General features: G+C 36.7%; 2 protein-coding genes across 2 annotated transcripts; one reads left to right on the top strand and one right to left on the bottom strand.

Annotated features, from left to right (window-relative positions):
* Positions 1 to 8,286: 8,286 nt before the first annotated feature.
* On the top strand, positions 8,287 to 10,679 carry LOC120332124 (tubulin beta chain). Its single transcript, XM_039399307.2, has 5 exons — positions 8,287 to 8,448; positions 8,711 to 8,819; positions 8,906 to 9,016; positions 9,201 to 10,048; positions 10,140 to 10,679. The coding sequence occupies exons 1-5, from the start codon at positions 8,392 to 8,394 to the stop codon at positions 10,353 to 10,355; spliced, it is 1,341 nt and encodes a 446-aa protein (XP_039255241.1). The 5' UTR covers positions 8,287 to 8,391; the 3' UTR covers positions 10,356 to 10,679.
* Positions 10,680 to 10,809: 130 nt separating this feature from the next.
* Positions 10,810 to 21,956, bottom strand: LOC120332119 (uncharacterized). The gene is made up of 17 exons (XM_039399299.2): positions 21,799 to 21,956; positions 20,805 to 20,987; positions 20,476 to 20,642; positions 18,656 to 18,827; positions 17,867 to 18,364; positions 17,442 to 17,593; positions 16,805 to 16,952; positions 16,127 to 16,318; positions 15,910 to 16,029; positions 15,545 to 15,712; positions 14,740 to 14,924; positions 14,074 to 14,300; positions 13,589 to 13,802; positions 13,142 to 13,277; positions 12,437 to 12,611; positions 11,518 to 11,708; positions 10,810 to 10,949 (listed from the first exon to the last, which is right to left on the bottom strand). Exons 1-17 carry the CDS (start codon positions 21,863 to 21,865, stop codon positions 10,870 to 10,872), a joined length of 3,075 nt encoding a protein of 1,024 aa, XP_039255233.2. The 5' UTR covers positions 21,866 to 21,956; the 3' UTR covers positions 10,810 to 10,869.
* Positions 21,957 to 22,861: the final 905 nt, after the last annotated feature.

The raw sequence follows: 22,861 nt of genomic DNA, 5'->3' as shown, positions 1-22,861 counted from the left end.
CTGGTGAATTTGCAAATTCCATAAATAAAATTGTGAATTGCTCGGTAACATTTTAGCTATAATTATCGCCGGGGTATTGTTTTGTTGAAAACACGTTGAAACTTGAGGGAATTAGTTACAATTAGCGCCTGACGTCTATTAGGCACTCGAGCACTTGAAAAAAAAAAGCACTCGAGCCCAATCTTTTTAGCATTAAGTCGCATACGTAAAATATCCTGTAAAAGAAGTGCTGTTCATTAACGTCATCTCGTCTTATGACCACGCAGAAATGCCTTTATAGCCGAATTATTCAATCACTATTTCAAATCCACATTCAGGATTGGCACAATTTCAGATTTGCGAAGTTTATCACCATAGAAATACATGAGAAAGGTAATTATCGTCTTAATAAATATCTGCATCACGGTATGGACAATAATATTACCATTCGCATAAAATTGGGACGGTAAATTTACAAATCTTGATAGGTAATATTAAAGCCAGCGCAAATGTTAATTTGAGTCCTCAATGTCTTTAACAGCTGTTGCCGATGTGAACGAACAGGTAAACCCGAAATATAAAACTTCGATGTCCGCCGACCCACAAGAATTCATATTTGTAAAAAAGAGAGGGCGGGAATACAGATTACCCAAAACCTGGATATCGCCGCCAAACGATCGGTGACAAGAACAATTAGCGATTACAACGGAATTAACCAGTAAAAAGGCTTTGTTGCCGATTTTTTAATGTTTCCACCACGTTTATTCGGTACTCCTTAAAAATATTCGATTTAAAAAAATATTGAATTTTGCCCACCCCTCCTCGCATATCAATGACGTCCTTTCAACATTGTGATTACAATAAAATGGCACTTAATGGTATTTTGTGAATTTGTTGATTTTGCAAATCTGTGACATGCTGCTAAAAGTTTCGTCTGATTTGAAAATAGTGCAGTTTGGTCACAATTCATCCAAAGTGACTATAACAGGTTACTAACACTTTTTATAGTCATTTTGAATTCATCGATATCATTGATAGTCACATGACCACTCTCGTTCAAAGAAACGCCCCGGGAGCGTTTTTTGCGGAGAAGCGGAATCCGTGTGCTTTAATAATAATCATATTATAAACAAGATTTTGCCGTTAATGCAAAAGCTTTATCTCCTATGTCTGCATCTCATAGGTTAGAATTCCGGTAAATATCGTTATGATATGCAGAATTGAGTTACAAAAGTACCAGTATGTTACTTATTTGTCAACTTAATACTCGAAAATATTTCTTAACTTTGAATTTTTATTCCATTCAAAATCGGAAAAAAGTGCTATTTCTCTTCAAAATCGGAAAAAAGTGCTATTTCGCAGTCCCTAAAAAAAGTTGCGAAAGTGCTTCGCAATTTTCGCAAAAAAGTGCGCTAATAGTGAACACTGATGTCTATATTTATTAATACCTTGACTTGGACCGGTTTTAAAGACACTTTCTTATCGTTAAAAATTGTCGCTTTTGCCGATTGGTTGTTACCGAGGGAATGGTATTTATACTCATAAAATGATGGGAGAACTTACAGCGCTCATCCTGTCCCCGTAGATGGGGGTGACTTGGTCCCGCAGTAGCTTGCCCCGGTTGTCAAAATGACCACTTTGGCACTTTTCTGCAATTTGGAACTGCCCATCAAACTCATGTTGGAGACTTCATTGAGGTTTTCAATTGTTTTTTCTCAACTATGAAGATCTTTTGAGGTTAACGAGGCATTAATAAATAAAACTGAGGAATTTGTTTGTTCACTGTATGAAGAGGATGTGAAGAATGTAAATGATACCAGGGCACGTCTATTTACACTGGCAAACATAAGGATTATACTCTGCCACCCAACAATGATTCACTGAAGAAGCATGTGGCCATCAAATCAGTTCTTGAGTTGGCAAACTGCAAGTGTAAGAAAAATAGTCAAAATAATTTATGCAAGTGTGCCAAAATCAACTTAAATTGCACAGATTTTTGTTTTTTGTATTGACTGCAAAAATCACAGTACACTTATAGAGGAAAAGTCGATTTTCGAGATAGTGGATTTCGAAAACAATTCAGAAGAAAGTGAATTAGATATTGCAGTTGATTTAATAAGTATCATTTATTTGTTTGTTTTTCGGACATTTGTTAGTGTCGTAGTCCTGTTTCTAGAAATAATATTGCCTTTGTTCAAATACATAACCACATAAACTAAAAAAAAGACTAATTGTAATATTTCTGTTCACTATGTTATGTACATATTGTACATTCATTTAATTTTCTTTGACTTTTCCGGTAAATTTCTAGGTGAGAAATAACTGATTTATTTGTGTTTTTGTGCTCACGATGTTAATTTGTGACTTCATTGCTTAAAAATAAATACGTTTGATAGCTTCTATAAAATCATTAAAATGGATGTAGCTTTTTATGCTGTTCTTGTTGTAAACTGCTTGTGATTATTACATAAAATTTATTCGCTAATGTGAATCAGCGTTGTTGGTGTCGCTGCTTTCGAGGTCACTCGCGACTCCTGTCTCACAATTAAAGTATTTTTTGTTGTTGGTCACATGTATGCCATATTTTTCGTAATCTACCTAATAAATTATGATTGACTGAGGAAGTCCGATTGTGGTCAGGCAAAACATTACAGGAATACATTTGTGTTAGTGTGCTGTAGGGCTCTCGAATTGCATAGTTCTTATGCATGTGTTGTAAACTTATGGTTATTGAATTTCCGGGAACCTCCTATATTCAATTTCGCATCAGGATTGTGGAACAAGCTGTAATACGTTCAGTATGTTCATTTTCACACAAAACTGAAGAATTTATTTAGTTACCAGATGTGCGCTACGAAACTCATTTTCTGGGCGTTTTCAAGGCTTCGTCTCACGGCCCATATCCGTGGTAAGGATCTACAAGTGTTTACTAACTTACTTATACATTTTTCAAAAACGTCTTAGGTTAGCATAACTTAACTAATAATAACTAAACAGGGCTATGGAAAGGCTGCCCAACTCAACGCAAGGTCGAGCAGTAATAACTAATATCCATCCGCTCGCTAACAGCTGATTCGATGCAATTGTTACGTCATGCAGAAGTCATTGTTCATTGCCGAAAATGTAGAGAATATAGGACAGATCGTAGCACATATTTCTTGTAGTAAAAGCGTCTTTTCCTTAAAACGTGCAACTTTTGGAAGTGGGAACAAGGCAATATTTGTTACTAAATTTTTAAGGAACATTTCAAAATCATTTTCAGGTAGTTACCTGATGTGCGCTACGAAACTCACTTTCTAGGCGTTTCTCAGGGACTCGGCTCGCGGCCTAATGTGAAATCTTTCATTTTCATGTCCTGGCAGCAAAAGTTGCGCTTCAGCAGAAAACTATCGTAAGTGAGTGGTTGAAAATTTTGCAAAACTTCGTAGTATAATCATATGCAAACAGAAGTTCAAGCGCGAATAACATTTAAAAAAGTTTTTTGGAGATAGTTAAAAAAATTTTGGTTTCTGTTTTTTTAGATAACCCTGAATGTCCAGAAGCGAACATACACTACTATCATTGGGTTTTCACTTCCAAACCCATGTTCAGTATTCCATCTTTTTGGCAACAGAATCAAATTGAAATATTTTCACGTATGGGGAGAAGAGATGTGAGTCTTAGAGATGAAGACTGATCACCTTAGTATTTAAAAGTTCGATTCCCGCGTTATTAGATTGACACGCGTTACGGAATGTGACTCCAATCTGGATTCCTTCAGACGTTAATAAGCACACAATGTTAAAGGAATTGTTGTATATTATTGAAAAGATGCACGATCCAAAATCCAAATACAGATAAAATTGAAAACACACTTAATTCTTAATGCAGTAAAATCAGAATCCAAAATTTCTAACTAACAAAGAACGATAAACGCGAGCAACACTGAGCGAAGAAAATAATCATAAAGGAAATGAATTGGAGCAACGGCTTTGTTTCAAGTGAATAACATTCATTATTAACAATACGGTGAAAATATTGAAACATACAGTAACTATCTTTATGTACTCGCTACACACGTGTGAGATAGAGTCAAATTTTTTTTCATTGCTCTTGTCAGCTCATTCTTGGCAGAGCATGTATTTAGTGCAGTGATTGCACTTTTACATATCAAGACAGATTCTCTCGACAAGTGTCAGACGAGACTCAAGACTGTTTTTGACTGAAATGAAGCCAGATATTATCAAGCTGGTGGCATTTCACTAGACTAAACCTTCACATTATACTAATGATAAATGGAGAATAAAGTTGCTTTGACTTTTTTTTGTCAGGGGGGCGTTTGCTAGTTAAAAAGTTGTCCAAGGGGGCGCTGGCAGAAAAAAGTTTGGGAAACACTGATCTAAATTGTTTATTTTCGATTTATTTAGAATCTACCTGGCACTGTAGTCGACGAAAGCGAATTAGTTGTGTCGAAGTTTCAGGTTTGTAACAATTCTTTTTTTCTTTATTTTAATAAAAGCAAATATGAATTTTTACAATTTATATAACAAAAACGAATCAATTTCTTAAATGTTCATATATCACTTTTTCATTTGATTGATATACAAATTGCAACTGGTAATGTAAGAAAAAATATGTAAATTTTACGGAAAAGCAAGACTTCAGATACCGAAGAAAACGCTCGATAATCGTCGACAAGGCATTTACCTCGTGTTGCATTTTGGACACCAGTCGACATAAAACAGGGAGATGGTTATCAAATTAAATGTAAGCTTCCGGACATGAAGCTATACATGCAAGAATGCATCGAAGCAAGAATAATTGTGGTAAATAAAAATATTATACATAGGTTATCAGAACTGAATCACAATATTCAATCGTTTTGTATAAATTCAATATCTTCATTTTAGGGTAGACGCTTGAAGCCATTGAAGGTCCCACTGAAGGTAACACTGATATCTAATAACAAATAATTGAACAGAATCATGCGAATGCATTATAGTTATACCATTTCAGAGATAACTGAGAGCGAAAAAGTCAACATCGGTCAAAGATCAAAAGGTATAGAAAAAGAAACAAATTATCAAATAGGCTAACGAGCAAATTATTAAACTATTGTATTGTGTAGAAATATTATAAAGATTAAAGCAGATGTCGGGGCCACACTTGTAAACTTGGTCGATCAAGTTGCGAAGATATATTTTATCCGATTCATATGGCTATAAAAACATAAAATATATTGTAAATAAAAATAGGTTCATGCAAATAAACTCAAAGCCAAATTACAACAATATTACACGTCATGAATTCTATGTTGAATGAAATCACTCAATCAAAACAACAAAACAGTTCAAATTAAAAGTTAATATTTATTGATTGTATTTGATTGTCTATTTCCCTCGACCACAGGTATCAAGGAAAATTGTTGAAAAACCTTACTAAGGGAGGAAACCTGACATTATTTTCATATTACTGTTATTTATTCGTAATGTTTTGATACGTAAAGACATTTATCTACAAATACAATATGAATAATACTATATGTATATACGACGAAAGTATATAAGTCAAGTTGCGTTTTATGTCGGATTTGCTTTTTGACTTATTCTGCAATATTATCTTGATGAAAAGCGTCAAATTCTAATAAGTGAGCGATCAGGGATATATACAATGTGGTACGTGACTTCTCCGTTCTCGGCCTCATCGCTTACCGGTATTAAGATCTTTAAAATATATATTTGCAACCTTTCATTTTGGCATTGCTATCTTGTTATAGTCTAAGTACCATTTGGCACTTCAGTGGTCCCAGATAGCTTCTACCCTAGATCAGTCTTCGTGACTTCTAAAGAGCGCGAGTAGTTTTGCTTCGACCAAAGTTTTTTGAAAAAATATACAATTGGACATTCGCATTTGTACCATTGTATTATGCAACAGCAGAGGATTTAGTTTTTCTGTATTCAAACACTTAAATTGTTTGAATCTAAAATGCATTAAAGAATTCGTCAGTTGTGTTTTCGTCTTGCGCGAAATTTTCCGCTTTTTTAGCAGTTATCAAAGGTTCCATTACATTTGAACCCACGTACATTTGAACCCATGACAATTGCACCTGTATGCTATTGCACCTATGGATTTTTTTTTGTTTCACGGATAGTTAAACCCATACTAACCCTAACCCATGGGTTTTAGCACCCGCATATAGATTGAACCCGTGGATATACGCATGGGTTCAAATGTACATTGGTTCAAATGTACGGTCACCGTTATCAAAGATTAGTCACAAAACGGCTGTGATAGATTGGGCTAAAATTAGCTAGCTGTACTTTTTAAATGACAGTTGAAATGTCCTAAATAATGGTTATTCATGAAATATGCGATCAAGTTTGTGAGCGCCAACGTGCGGAAATATTCAAAATATGCTTTGAAAGGTAGTATAATTTTCCTGGGGTCAAGGGTCGGATAGACTTTCGTTTGCGCTACAGCAGGTGGGTAAATAACACCTGATCCTCGAAGGTCACTGTCACGGTATGTTAGTCGTTGCTGCCACCGATCGAAATAGTGGTGTTTTCAAATATATACTGTTGTAATGCAAGATACTGGGGTCAAATATTATTCCAAACCGTTACCTCGAAATGCGGTAACCAATGTTGCATTGCGTTGCGAATGATCTCCTTATATGGCTCAATAACGAATTGCATTCATTTCCCCAGATAATTAGGCATGGACTCAGACAACGAAGACATGAATTGTATGTGTTTAAAACAGGTTTTACCATACTCAATGTTAATAGGTACCTTTTTGGGCAATCATTAGATCGCTTGTGTGCCCCAAAAATTGTCTTGTGTGCTGTGATTGGACAAAATAAAACATGTGAACAGTGAATGTAGACTCGGTATTTACTGTAGTTGTAGTAAAACTTCCGCGCGGGCGAAAAGAAGACTTGCTAAACTCGGGTCTTCAAGTTATTAACATCAGGTGAAAAAACCTTTTAGGGCAAATTAGAAGTTGTGTTAAAAACATTTCTTTTATATAATGTATCTAATGAAGTCTACCCTTAAAAGGTAAAAATGTACCCTGGGGGTACATGTCCACGAGTTTGGGAACCCCCAATTCAAAACAACAAAGTTAGTGCATTGTTAAATTGGTTAGATGAAGATTTGACAGAAGTAATTGGCATATTTCAAACAGCATAGCATTTTTGAATTGCGTTCAGGCAAATATCCACAAACTTAATCAACATTTAAATTATGATAAACCACTATAATGAAGCATGCGAAGCATGAACAACGATTTTTGTTACCCACGAAGATAATATGCGTTGCTATTTTGTTCAGAAGTAAAGAAGAAGCAGCTATATAACTTCATAATTATCCCCTAGGCCTAGAAGTACCACAGACCTTCAGTAAAATCACACAAGACAAACGCTTGCTAGGAAATGTTCAGCTAATAATTTAGTTAGAAACAAACTATATATTCCGAGTGGAATGCAAAATAACCGATTTTTATTATTCAATGGAATGGACAGAAATCTATGATCCCATGTAAAACACAGTGAAATAAAAGTATCATCACTATCATCACGTCACGACGCTTTCTATTGTTTTCGAAACATTGTAACCAGTCCTAACTGGCTCATAAACCAAACATCTCTAAGAATTCGTGGTCGACAAATGCTTTGTTTTACTTCAAATCTAGTTCGGACTTGTTTGATCTTCTTTTCAGTTTGAATTTTATACAATACATCGACGTCGTGAATGAAGCAAACAAATTGAGTTGCGTGTAAGATGAGAACGTGCACACATAATGAAACAAAAGTTACCTTGACAACTTTTGGAATTGCGAGCTGAACAAATATACTACGTCCTCGCCTAGACAGCGTTAGGCAGTCATAGCAACACCTCGGTGTGGTATAGCGACCGCTCAACCGCATCCTTCAATATCTTCATTTTCTTTTCGTCCGATTCTTTCACAGATGTGAGTCAGTCAATGGATTTGTTATCTCGTTGCCATAGACACGGAACTATATTTTTTGTAAAAAAATGAATAAACTCGAAAAAACACAGATAAAATTACCACACGTATATTATTTTAGGAATTTTCGTTGAATAAAGTCTATTACTGCCAAGCGTAGATTTAATATGTTTTCTTAAAATGTGTAGAAACTAGCGGATGAATACCATCCACAAAAGATCGGAATTTCGAAATGTTCCCGCCGTCAAGGCAACGGCGGTTGGAAACGTCGCTCACTATTCAGACTTGAGCGACTAAAATGAGAAAGAAGAGAGAAAAGAACTCAACCGTATTTAGAAAAGATAATTCACCACCAAAAGCGCTTAAATCCACAGTACCCGTCGCTTCAAATCATTTCGCTAGTGACAGCATTACTTTGCGCGTTCGACCTTCGTGTACTATTGTATAATAAAATATATCGCCAAAATGCGAGAAATCGTCCACATCCAAGCAGGCCAGTGCGGAAACCAGATCGGAGCTAAGGTAGATAATGAATCTATATATTGTGTATATCATGCAATGTATATTCTTAGTAGATATTTACTGTATACATTCGATAGGGAATAAATTTCACTTAGCAATTTGTCGAGAGTAAACAATTTGAGTTTCTTTTTCTGCTTTAATCTCAATGGCAACGTTCAACTATCCGATATCAAACCGAATGTCATTTTATTAAAAAATCGTTGATTGATGCAAAATTTTTGCGTTGTCCGTTGTCTAATAAATGTTTTCTCATTTATTTTAGTTCTGGGAAGTCATTTCTGACGAACATGGAATCGATCCAACTGGTACCTACCACGGAGACAGCGATCTTCAACTTGAAAGAATAAACGTTTATTATAATGAAGCCACCGGTTAGTTTCTCAGCTATTCTTGACTTGAATTTAAATTATTATTTATTCTCAGTAAAATAATCTTATATATATATTCTCTTTTACAGGCGGCAAATACGTCCCAAGAGCTGTCTTGGTCGATCTTGAACCAGGTACCATGGACTCAGTCCGATCTGGTCCATTCGGTCAAATTTTCAGACCAGACAACTTTGTTTTCGGTGAGTGTTTTACCTCATAATTGATCATTCGAACCTTTATCATGTTTATAAAAAAAGCGGCATGGTCGAAATTATATATATATATATCTGAAATGAAGCCAGATAATACTCAGCAAGTTGTAATTTGCTAATAAGTTATAAGGTGTTATAAGCAATTAACTCTTTATATATTTATAATTTTTAGGCCAAAGCGGAGCCGGTAACAACTGGGCCAAAGGTCACTACACAGAAGGAGCTGAGCTCGTAGACTCAGTTTTGGACGTCGTCCGCAAAGAAGCCGAGAGCTGCGATTGTCTCCAAGGTTTCCAACTTACACACTCCCTTGGTGGTGGTACCGGATCTGGAATGGGTACACTCCTTATCAGCAAAATCCGTGAGGAATACCCAGACAGAATCATGAACACTTTCAGCGTTGTGCCATCACCAAAAGTGTCTGACACAGTTGTTGAACCATACAACGCAACCCTTTCCGTCCATCAATTGGTTGAAAACACCGATGAAACATACTGTATTGATAACGAAGCTTTGTACGACATCTGCTTCCGCACATTGAAACTCACCACACCAACATACGGAGATCTTAACCATCTCGTCTCTGCAACAATGAGCGGTGTCACCACATGCCTCCGATTCCCAGGTCAGCTCAACGCCGATTTGAGGAAACTCGCCGTCAACATGGTTCCCTTCCCACGTCTCCATTTCTTCATGCCCGGATTCGCTCCACTCACCAGCAGAGGCAGCCAGCAATACCGTGCACTCACAGTCCCAGAGCTGACCCAACAAATGTTCGACGCCAAAAACATGATGGCCGCTTGCGATCCACGTCACGGACGTTACCTCACAGTCGCCGCCATGTTCCGTGGACGTATGTCCATGAAGGAAGTCGACGAACAAATGCTCAACGTACAAAACAAGAACAGCTCTTACTTCGTCGAATGGATCCCCAACAACGTCAAGACCGCCGTTTGCGACATCCCACCAAGAGGATTGAAAATGTCCGCCACTTTCATCGGAAACAGCACAGCTATCCAGGTAAATTGCGATAAAATCAATTTTTTACGTGCTTTTGAGTTTACGAGTGTACTTGAAACCTATATATTATTCATTATCTTTCTTTTAACAGGAATTGTTCAAGCGTATCTCCGAACAATTCACCGCTATGTTCAGACGTAAGGCTTTCTTGCATTGGTACACTGGTGAAGGTATGGACGAGATGGAATTCACTGAAGCCGAAAGCAACATGAACGATTTGGTCAGCGAATACCAACAATACCAAGATGCCACCGCAGAGGAAGAAGGTGAATTTGACGAAGAGGAGGAAGATGAAGAAAACGCATAAGTTCATCTCTCAAATATTTGTCCAATCCCTTTCTCTTTTTGTCTACTTTCATTCCGCCTTTTTGGCCAAAATTTTATATTCTCATTTTTTGTAATATCCTAAATATTACAGAAGATTTGACTATAATATTTTGCTCAAATTTCATAAACATTCAACAACCATTCCATTTATTTCGTACTCCTTCAAATACTGTGTAATCCGTTTCTTCAGACCGATTAATATATTTTTGTACTCGACATCACTTTAATACAAGAACCGCCTTCACCGATACTCTTGTATTAGTGAATGTTAAAGAATAAAACACACTTGGCACAGGAAAATTCATTAATGTAATCTTCATTTGGCACAATAAAAGAAATATATTTATTATAAAATGGAGAACAAAAAAGTTGGAAGGGAGTGGTAATAGCGATCACGAAGTAGTACAAGCGCCACCATACTTTCGGCGTCGAATTTGAAATATTGTGAAGCGATAGGTAATATTGCTTGCTTCATGATGGGCTTGTGACAAAAATCATCCGGACCATCTCCCCAAGTTGTGTTTAGCGTGTGTTGTCTTTGGAGCCCTCTTTCTGATCACAATTTGTTTGAGCCCTGCAATTGGGAATAGAATTAATTTTAAATATTGCTCATAGATATAGTTTGATTGACAAAACACCAGCGTCATGGCAACACCATTTCGAGCAAACGACTTATGCACAAGGAAAAGGTGGGCGCATTAGTCTAGTAGTAAATGGGATAATTATTGGCTTGAACGATCAAAGGAAAGGGATTGGAATTGCTCGCACGTACCAGATTACATACACTAAAATCTTGTTTCGCGGGCACAATTTTTTCTTATGGGCCGCATTTGGCCCGCGGGCCGCAGTTTGCACACCCCTGTACTAGACTATAAACATTTCCAGCATTTTATATAATATTAGTTGCTTACGAGGTAAAAATGGTCTGCGAGGTAAAAATTCCTACACAGCAATTTCTAACCTTCCGACCGCTCGGCCATCAGCTAATGTGCAGTAATATTAGGTTATGTTGTACCAATTTTGTTACGCTATTTATCCTATAATTTCTTTTTTCATATTGTTTAAACTTAACGTTATGGTGATATGAAAAACGATATCTCCCATAGCCTCGATCCAAGGCAAAAACGTTCGTAACAACTTACCAGCCACTGCTCCTTGAAATCCAGCATTGTAGTCGCAGGCAACTTCAGTTTGTTCGTAAACTACTCTGTTATCAGAATAAATTTCCTTTTGATCAGGTCCTCCAACTAATCCACCATAGAGTGTAAAATAGGTCGGTCGGGGTGTATAAAAAGTTTTTCGACTGCATGGTGCTGGGAATGGAGTACAGGCACTGAAACAAATTAGATTTGAAAGTATTGCTGAGATAATTGTGTACTCAGAACGCTTATAATCCATAAAATATAATTAGTATAGTTTTGCTGTTAAACGATAAATATGCAATGAATGAATGCAAGAATACCGAAACTAAAAGCGCAATAAATTGCGTAGGCAATGCCGAATATTCGGTACTCCTGTAGTATGCGAACCAAGATGGCCGACATAGGTACATAGTTTGTGTACCAGGTTAGGCCAAATTTTATTCTAATTTTCCTTATTTCAGTTCTATTACGAGCTCGGTGACTAGCAAAGTGACTCCCGTAGTATTTGTACCTGAAATTAAGGCATAACCCTAACCTGGTACACATACTACGTTCCGGTGTCCGCCATCTTGGTTCGCATACTACAGGAGTACCGATTTTCCGGTTCCTCCAAAATTGCTAGTTTTTTATATATCACCGTTAATATCAGTGGTTGCTTGTACAGTGCCTTGTTCAGGAAGGACCAAAAAGCGTGAATTCCTGTAACATTTCGTCAAACCATGGTCAGACTTCCTGAGACATATATATGTTTGAAATTTAATTGTGCTAGTGCACAAGCACAACAAGAAACTTGGATCACTTAGAATATTTATTTTCACTCTTGATACAGCATCCTTGCATTATTTGCATAGGGATCCATCGGCGCAAAAGCATAAAAAAGGGAAAAGGAGTTGAAACTGACATAAAAATATTGCTATACCTTGATCGATGATGTACCCGTTCTGGATAATTTCTTCCGAATCCGACAACATAACTCCGTCCAATGTCTCCCAAGACAAGATGAATTTGTTTTCGAGCCCATTCAACGTAAATTTCCATCTTGGGTAACGGTGGTGTAAGAGTGGAAGCCGCCATCACCATAAAAGCGGCATTAGCTGAATGTGGAAGATGGTAGCATACTATTATTAGTATATTAATATTGCGAACTGTGTCCTCTCATTTGGTTAACTGACTGATCATATATAGTACAATCATCTCGCATTATTTTTAAAGATATTGCATTGATGCAAAAGCACATCTCAGATAATATTTGCTTAATAATATGCCAACTTGATAGTAATTATACCCTAATGCAGTTATGTCATATATATATATACCTTTTGATTTTGAGCCTGGTATTTTCGAGTCGGAGTGAGAGGTTAACGGCGTGTGGGTCTCATACTAGACACCTCGGAAAAGGTGTCATACAATGTTTGGTACTATTTTGAAACCATAAAGATTTTCGTATTTCCGAGTGCGTACGACTTGTTTGGCTTTGTTCATAATGACAAAAAAAATTGTATGCATTCAAACAATCTCTAAGATCTAAGACCTGAAACATTCATTCAAAATCTGGTTTGGCGAATCTTATGACGTCACGCATAAGTTATGTCATTTGTTAAAAGTTATGTCAGAATTTGTTTACCTGCATAACGATTAGCACCCCATTTTCGTAACCACATAAGACCTTTTGGTGTTTTCTTTGAGTTCATAACGTTTTCTAGAAAACCAGAAATTGGTTTTCGATACAACTCTTCTCCCGTCAAATTAGCCAACAAAATCTATAAAAAGTGAGAATGTTTAATACTGGCATACTCATAGAAAAATGGCATCGCATAGTTTACGCAAAAGCAATTTAATTAAAGTATTCAGCCCTCAAATTAACCCAAATGCATTGGGATAAACAAAAAACCGAAAATTTTGGGTAAATTAGTGTAATTTTTTCAAGTTCCAATTATTTTTTGAATTAAAATAATTTTTTATATCTTTTTTCTTTTCATTTACTCAGTATACTTGTAGGATCGGGTCTGCTCATACAGAGCTTTGTTGAGAGTGAATGTTTTGTACGGAAAATGGAATTTGAGTATCATACCTGTGCCGCAATAAGTTTCCTATCCCACGAAAATTCTGATTCGACAGCATATTGTCCGCCTAGTTCAATATACAATCCTTTAGCTTTGAGCAGATACTTGCTTTTTCCGGTAGCCTTGTATAGCCAAGCTGCTGCCCATATCAACTCATCGTTATAACCGGAATACGAGAAGTAGAAATCTTTAACGTCCTCAATTGCGTTGTGATATTCTGCCCTGAATAATCAAAATCGTGATGTCAAGTGTGACCAAATATTTACACTTGGTTGAACAAATTCTAGCGAAAATTGCAGAAATTGTATAATTTATAGCTAAAATTCAATCATATTTGGTATCCAAGCCAAACCAGTTACTATTATTACTTTGCTTATTTTTCCTATTTGTGGGAGCAGCAGGAGTTAGCAGTTCTGCCCAAAAAATGCGTAATTTCACTGTCCCGTTTACTGAAAATAGATACTAACTATATTTTTCTTTCTGCATATCTTACCTGAACTTATCTGCAAACTCGAATAGCTCCTCTGCGTGTTTGATTGCATTTTTAGAAAATAGACGATGGGTTGGTTTAAAAAGTATATGAGCAGCTGCTAAAGCTGCCGCCGTTTCCGCCGTGGGTTCAGATCCTGGATGTTCAGGATCCAGTATGTAAGTCGGTCTTTTCATTCGCATTTCTTCCGGTCGTCCATATGTTATGTGGTCAATTTTTCCGGAACCAACCTAGATTGGGAAAAAATTTATAATTGAACAAAATTTTGCATTTCAGAAATAGGATGATTTAATTACAATCATTCAATGTTATCAGCAAATGATTTCCAACCTTGCCTAGAATGGGTATATTTGATCATATCAAAAAGTAGCCTATCGTTCCAGATTCTTTCTAATGTGAGGTTTTAATCTCAATCCATATTAGACCCAACATGATAAGAGACTTTAGCTTTTCTATGCTTTTTTTTAAATTTAGCGGATAGTCAATCTTGAAATAATGCAAAATGACAGACTTATATCGAATAGGATAAGACTGCGGTTGGCCCATCTTGCTAAGTGCGTTAGGTTCCCATCGTTCTAACGCTTCCCTAACGCAACTGGTCGGTATAAAAATATGTTGAGATGATTGATTAATTTGAAAAACCAACAATATTAAAAAATCTGACATCACCTGTGCTACAAACTCATATTTTGAAATATGTGAACGCATCAAAAATTGGCTAGGCCATTTTATACAATCCAGCAGATTGCTAAACTCTCCTGCATCCCTGTAGGCATCTCGAAACATGAGTCCTCCCCAGGATAACAAGGTGACTGTAGATGCCATTGGAAGAGCGAACTTCACATGGTCGCCAGCTGAAAATTAACAACAAAAGAACATCGTGTTAGAAAGTTTTAAAAAATGGAAATGGCTGACTATTCCAAACTGTCAGTCCAAGGCTTGTGTTTGACATCACTTGTTTGCATTACGCATCACGACTCGCGATAATTTTGAGTGCGTCGCAAATATCAATCCATTTTTTAAAACAATAGCCTGTATCCCACCTGGCTGCCTATATCGGTCATTCAGTCACGTGATAAAACTTTTGCTTGTCGTAAGAAAGTGAAATGTCAATGAAGTGATTAGTATTAGTACAGTAAATGCGTTGTGAAAGAGTTGTTAAGTCAAAGCAGAAATATTTTAGTTGATTTAATATTGTGTCTCCTTGCGCCAGAATTTATTGAGTAGATGTTAAGAGTCTAGATTGATACAAAAGTGTGAAACGCTATTAAAAAATCGCGTTATTGTCTCATTAGAATAAAATTCCTATACTATTTAATTTAAATCCCGTAGTTATTATAGTAGAAAATCTAATATATAAAGTGGTTTGTATTGAAATCTAACTTGTATTACAGTTGTGCGACTTTTAATCAAAATTGCAAATAACCCACACTCGATTCGAGAATATAGATTATAGAAGATAAAATAGTCTTACCGTCAAACCATCCCCCACTTAAATCTAGTCCGATATCACATCCATCTTTGAGTGTTGAATCTCCCCGCCACGGGATTCTATTATTTTTTGGAAGTTTCCCAGCTCTTTGTGCTTCGTAAAACAGTATTGATTTGTGCAAAATTTCATTGTAGTTGTATTTTGTTCCGTCTTAATAAATAATATATGAAATGTAAATAAACTGCAACATTGAGATTCGTGTGGAGCGAATAGATTTAACGAAAGTACGACCTTTCCTGCTTCGCCTTCGGAACATTTAACGAGAAAGAAAATTGTAGTATGTATTTTAAGCTAACGAAGTAGTTTTAAACATTTTCATAAATTCTATTTCCACATAATAAGCATACCGTCATTAGGCTTGAAATCTGGCACAGTTTGTGATTGCACTGCAGGTATGATTCCATTGGGTGATTCTGGCAAACATCTTTTTTCGATTTTATCCGGCTTTTTCCATCGTGTTGCTTTTGCTGGAAATTGAGAACAATAAAATGAATATTGATAAAATTCTTGCATAGCGATAGTTACAATTGCTTACAACAGATTCTAACGTAAATAAGAACCTACATGCCGCTTCCTCAGGGGTCTCTTTATCTTCTTCTGTTTCTTCGATTGTGACGTCATCGTCCGTGTCGGTTTCGTCCTCTTCATTATTCATACCAAGAGTACCGGTAGCGAGTGCAATTTGAGCTGGTGAATTTGGACTGATGACAATGGTATCTCCTTCCGTGAAAGCGAGAGAGCATAAGTATACTTTTGCTATAAAATACGAAATGAAACCGTTGGTTTTTTGAATGAGTCCTGTCGGCAAATTAATTTCGATTCTAGTGAACACAGAAATTGCTTTTAAATCATTGCAGAAATTTCGTTTTTTAATATTTCCGTCCAATAAGCTCTTTCGACGACGCTGTGTACGGTAAGTGTTTCAATCGCGTGACAACCTAATTCTACTTAGACAAGAGAGCGATGCTGAAATATATGGATACGAAAACCAAAACGAAGTAGTATGGGTTGCAATTTGTCACAGCAGAATACCTGTAGGCTAGTCACGAATAACGCGAAAGTTGAAACGCCACAAAGTGCGCAATTTTTGATGACGCCAAGGATTACAAAAACGAATAAAAGTAATAGCCTTCTAGCGAGGAACACAATCTTTAACCACCGAAAATGTCAAAGCACTAATCCTATATTCATTTATATCGCTATTGTAGGAATTTTTTCCGCAAATCATAATATAAAACTTACCCGTTGGTATACTCGCCGTTTTCGTTGCTTGTTTTGCAATAAAATTTATGTCCGACATCCCAACGTACAAATCTAGATTCCATTCGTGTGGTCCAAATGTCCACATCCGTCCATCGTCGGATTTGTCGACGGTGGTAACTGACCACACCTGAAAAAGTGTGGGACTTGTAAAATCATGTGAGTAATCGAATGTTATGTTTACTTCAGGTATGGTCAAACTTTGTTTTATTATTCCGGAATTGGGTGACGTTTTTTTAACAGGTCGGAGTTCAATCGAGGTTTATGTCACCAGTAGTCGGGAGAGGTAAGCGACATTTTCAATATTTTTATATGGCATTTCATGCCATCATTCGGAACAATAAATCTTTGGTTCGTAAGAACCTATATATATGTCATATATAATATATGCTATAATATATTTAGGAATAACCAGTGTCGTTCCTGTTTGGCTTTCCCGTCAAATTTATTTCACCCTGGCTTAGGTGGTGGGCATGGGGTTCAAGCATGGGATTATTAGCCTGCGATATCAATAAACTCAACGATTGAACAGTTAGAGGTGTACAAAAATAGGAACAGAAAATTAGCTAAAGGTAATACAACTAGGAAAATATGAGTAACAGAGACACTTTATACTTACCTGCATCTCAGCTATTGGAGAGTCAAAAACTACAAGCATTGACCAGTCAAGCAAGTGATCGGTTACATTCAAGATGCAGTTTCCACTGAAAAAGGGAATTCCACCGTCTTCCCAGCCATCTTGTGTTTTGAAATTATCTTCATGAGTTTGTACTGAAAATTATATTAAGTGATTTGTTAGGCTAAGAATTTCAATTTTTTTTTTATTAAATTTGCTTCTACCAGGACGTCCTTAAGAGTACCAATTTAAAATACTTCGCGATAACGCACAACACATAAACTGATATGTCAAAAAATAAATCTGCCTGCGAATATTATTTCATTGCTTTTAACTATTGTATCATATCATTAGTTATACCAGTTTTTGGGAAAGCTAGTTACTTTGTTCATAGCGAGCACATAAAACAATAATTTTATATAACATACAAACGCAATAACGCCCTCCAGATTTTTCCATCGTGGTGTCATTTTTTGAGTCTTCTAATACTGAATCGACTGCAGAATCGGTAGGAAATATTGTTGTCAAAGACGAAGGATTTGGGGTAGTTTCAGCAAACGGCTCCGTAGTTGTTATCTTCTTTTTATTCTTTTTCCCACGCCTTCTAGGCTTCTTTTTCTTCTTAGGTTTTTTCGTTGTCGTTTGCTTTGTAGTGGTTGTTACGGGCGTGGTAGTAGTTGTTGTTGTGGTGGTGGTGGTAGTTGTACTGGTTGTCGTTGGAGGTGCAGTTGTTGTCGGAGTCGTTGTGCTTGGTGTGGTAGTGGGTTGTGTAGTGACATCCGATTCTTCGGTGGTTGTTGTAGTTGTCAAAGATGTGGTTTTGATTTCGACGACTTTGTTGCTCATTATTGGTTCAATGTCTAACATTCTTGGAGCTTTAACGCAAGCTGCATCGTTTACTTGTCGATTGAACAGTCCAAGGTATGCTGGAAATCAGCAAGTTAGTTAGTTAGTTATAAGAAATATTTGTTTATCTACTAAAAAGTGTCATTTGCCATGTGATTTTCTAAAGTTGTTTCATAAAAGTCAAATATAACAAAACTAGGAGAGGAATGTCTACTCCCAGATAGACGGGTATTACTGCAGTACGGCGTATTGTACTACGCGCTTCATACTTGGAAAAAAAAATCTTTCCTAATCACAGACCAAGAAAAATGATCTGACAGATTCATAACGAATTGATTCGCTTGCACCAAATTTCAGTCAATTTCACCCACCTGTCTTTGGCAATTCATCTTCCAAATTATCTACGACAAAGGCCCATCTGATGCTGGATGTTGGAAGGTAGTTAGATAAATCTGAATTATGTTCTGTGTTCGAGAAAGTAAAAGTTTTTCTGTCGTACGAAGTACTGACCAGGTTAGCGTTCCAACTGCTCAGCGTTGTGTTCTGCAAAACAAAATGGCATGAATGATTGTGAAAGAAAACAAGAGAGCAATGCTCAAATATATGGACACGTTAATCAGAGCGAAACAGTCCTTACCTTTGGCGCTACCAGTACCCTCAAAAAAATTCCGAGTTTCGCGTAACAAGAATTTACAGAATCAAACCGGACAGCCAATGTTCCCATGGATAAAATAATACAGCGAAATTTTGGACGAAATATCAGATTTCATACGAAATTCAGAAATAAAAAAAAGTAATAGCTTTCTGATAAAATAAATCAATCTTTAACCACTGAAAATTTTAAAGCAATTGGTTCAGTATTCGAAGAGAAAACGATTTTTTAATGATAATGATGACGAATAATAAGCACAACAACATAATATTACAAGAGAGCTATGCTCAAATAAATGGACACGTTTAAAGTAAATGAAAGTAATAGCCTTCTAAAGAAAATTGTTATTTTCAAGCACTGAAAATAGAGAAAAGCGACTTTTTAGGTTTAGGTATTGACTGGGCGTGGCTTTCCACACGTTTCCTCACCACTGAGGGGCGGAGGCACTGCCCCTCGCTCGCACTGCCACGCTTTCCCGCCCCGAGAACGGAGCTTAACGGCCTCTAAACGCCAAAATCACTCTAGCGTGACTTACTTGATGGGTTGATCGTCGGGTATTAGGGCCACTAAAAGCCTGTTTTGGCCACTTCCACTTGCCCGATCGTTCTGAAAAATTTTCGGTGTCAGTTTGGTAGTACTTCCAGGGTTTACACCAAATTTCGTCCAGATCGGCCCGCCAGTTTTCTGGGAAGTGGTCAATCTCACTGCGTTGTGGCTTAGTCTTTAGCTGTTTCACTTGCGACTTACGGTACGCGCAAAGATTTTTGATTTATACTGAGCTTTTCTACAAGTATATTAAAAGCAAGCAAAGCAGTACGGTACGGTTTAACCTTAACGTACCTTCATCATCACCGGTAACCTCGTAAAACTCACGAGTTTTAAATAGCATGGATTTTCCTAATCCGCCGTCACGATCGGCAGAATGAAAGCAGTGTTCCCATAAGTAAAAAGTTATACAGCGAAATTTTGCATGAAATAACAGATTTTATGGAATTCATACAAAATTTTGAAATAAATAAAAGTAATAGCCTTCTGGAGAAAAATCCATCTTTAACCACTGAAAATTCCAGAGCAATTGGTCCAGTAATCAAAGAGGAAAGCGACTTTTTAAAAACGTGTCAAAGAAAAACAAGAACAACAACAACATAATATTGAAACGATCGTTATGTCCACTGACGTGTCCAAAAACGACCGTTATGTCCACTAACGTGTCCAATAATCAAAAACGCGAGGCGCGTCATTTTTAGTAGTCAAAGATAACGATAAACTTTGTCTGTTTAGAATATTCTGTCAAACTTTTGAGCGAACAAAAGGATGGTTTTATCAATAACATTTTATCCGCGTTCTTACTCTTAGATATATATAGCGAGCAAATGTGTCAAATCGAATTTTGTAGTATGACGATGAACAGATGAATAAAATTCGTACATCGTACAAAGTTCGTTTCTTAGAAAGAGGCGCTTAGTTCCTTATTTGTAAATCAAACCCGCCCGAGTTAAAGCTAAAATCACGGTTTGAAGAAAACAAAAAGTATCATACCTTTCCTAATGCTCTGTCCAAAATCAAAACCATTGACCAACCCGAAGTTAATTTTGTTGTGACTTCTGGTATATCCTCCAATTCCATGACACCAATAAATCCTTTGGGCCATTGGTCGACGACTCGGACCCGGCCTTTGTCGTAGTCGGGTCCATTGCAAGATATCACTGAGACAATAATAAATATAATTGAAATCAAGTGGGAAAGTTATTGGTTGGAACGCGTCATACTAAGCTGATAAAAAAGGATAAAATATTTACTCGTATTGTCCGAAAAAAAAAAATTTGTTCCTACAATGTTCTAATGATTGTGTACGTGGCATTACTTACTTTCACAAGATGGCTTCACTCCACGCCATGCACATGATGTCACGCCACACCAACACAACATCCTCGAGTCTCCACTGATTTCAAATCCAGGCTCACATATTGTTGAACAAACGGATAGATGGTTGACACTATTCGTACATCTTGAAATAAAACCGTGCGTTGGGGCTTCAGGTCGGGGGCATGCTACAAATAAATCATCCGTTTTATGACACGTTAATCAGAATTAACAACACAACTTAATCACTTTCGACAGTAATTTAAATCACATTTGACGTGGAAGTTTCAATACAAAGTCGTTTAAACAGCAAAGTAAATAATTTACTAACAATGCATAGTGTACGTTGAAAACGGGTTTTTATTATCGATATTCGGAAACATAACATCACTTCACATATCCATTATACTACACGATGGCAATGCGATATTCAGCGTCATATAGGTAATATTAAAGATGGATATGCGGTCGTTCAAATTGGAGGCTGCCACATATACGATTGGTCTAATTTTACAAGAAGTGTTTTGCCAATCTAGTGAGGAGATGTATGTAAAATGTAATAATGTTCGCATCCCAAGCCCCAGAAACATTACTTTGTATAATACATATACAGGTACACATCAACAACTCTTTCAACGATACCAGAGTGCAAGTTGAAGCATGAAATGTCACGACGAAATTGTCTGTATCATTGACGCATGCAATTCATTTATACCTTTCACTCGTCAATCGCAGCATCAAATAGACTAGCATCTGTCATATTGTCAAGGTTGTGACTCCAGTAAAGCAATGTAATTTACCCCATATGCCACATCGGTGCTCATTGAGAAAACGTTCATCCTAACTCAGCACGACATGGTAGTTGTAGCTCAAATTTAGGTTATAGTATTCACTGTTATTGTAAATCATATCTTATAGATCGACAACCCGGTCATTTTAAAACACCAGTTGAAATATTCAGTTATTTAACAATGCGCCCATAACACAGATAGTACTCACTTCTTTGAGCTAGTATTCCATTGAACGAAAATATTATGAATCCAAGTATTATTCCAGCCAACGACATTCTGGTGAATCGACTCACGTTAACACCTAGTTACTACAAACCTGCACGTCAAGAAGTCGTCGACTGCGATGCTAGAAAGTCAGATTATTGCCCGAAGGCAGCTTCGGGGAATTAATTACAAATTTATGAATAAATTTAATAATTTATATCAGTTTAAGTATCAGAATATTCAAAGCACTTAACCAGATCTCGTTATGTTCTGATGAAATGGTATGTTCAGTGTATAGGAAAATATATATATATATATATGAATATAATTTTTCAGATGCCAGAATTTTGGCGCGATCGACATTGGCATTTGGTGATAAACGCATAAATTTGGTTCTAAATATCCCTACACGAGTCGAGGTCGCTTATGTGAAAATAAGTCAATACATACCATTTCAGTTGAAGATGGTAAAAGATAATTTTGAGAATTTATTAATAAGCTAGTTAATTTGTTGAGCAACATTTTAAGCAAATTTGCTCATATGTCTGAAGCGCTGTAAATTAAGACCGCCACAATTATACAATGAGGAAACTACATATATATAGCTATGATATAATGTCATATGAAGCCCGGGAAAATTAAAGCCAAAACACAGCGCAATCATATAGCAAGCTATGTAAAGATATCCGTTGGATTCGCTTATTCTGTGTTATTGAATAGGTCGGATGTTTCCAACGTTCATCCGCGCTACGAATTGCAACGAGCGTTTTGAAAAATCGTTTCAAAAACACGACTTACCACTTTAAAATTATAATCCTCAAAATAAAGTCGGGTATGAGAATAATTCACGGTTGCAGATACACGGACTTCACGGTGGAGGAAGACGTAACCGACAAGAGGTTATGAGAACCATCCTATGATGAATCCAGCAATCCTCTCTCACATATTAGTTCGAATCATAATCAGAGGTGCGATGTTAAGCACAACCCGCCGAACTTGCGGGACAAATATGAACAACCTGAATTTCGACTAATAAAGAAAGGGATCTAATCCAGGGGTGGGCAATC

Source organism: Styela clava, chromosome 13 (assembly GCF_964204865.1).
Source record: "Styela clava chromosome 13, kaStyClav1.hap1.2, whole genome shotgun sequence".
Lineage (NCBI taxonomy): Eukaryota > Metazoa > Chordata > Ascidiacea > Stolidobranchia > Styelidae > Styela > Styela clava.
Note: the sequence above shows the minus strand (reverse complement) of the source record. Positions and strands in the feature narration are given on the sequence as shown.

Coding starts and splice junctions, on each gene's coding strand:
- LOC120332124 (XM_039399307.2), top strand. CDS start 8,392: ATGCGAGAAATCGTCCACATCCAAGCAGGCCAGTGCGGAAACCAGATC. Junction 8,820..8,905: donor TTATTATAATGAAGCCACCG/GTTAGTTTCTCA, acceptor TCTCTTTTACAG/GCGGCAAATACGTCCCAAGA. Junction 10,049..10,139: donor GAAACAGCACAGCTATCCAG/GTAAATTGCGAT, acceptor TTCTTTTAACAG/GAATTGTTCAAGCGTATCTC.
- LOC120332119 (XM_039399299.2), bottom strand. CDS start 21,865: ATGTCGTTGGCTGGAATAATACTTGGATTCATAATATTTTCGTTCAAT. Junction 20,988..21,798: donor TGGAATACTAGCTCAAAGAA/GTGAGTACTATC, acceptor ATTTATTTGTAG/CATGCCCCCGACCTGAAGCC. Junction 18,365..18,655: donor AGATGAATTGCCAAAGACAG/GTGGGTGAAATT, acceptor GCTGATTTCCAG/CATACCTTGGACTGTTCAAT.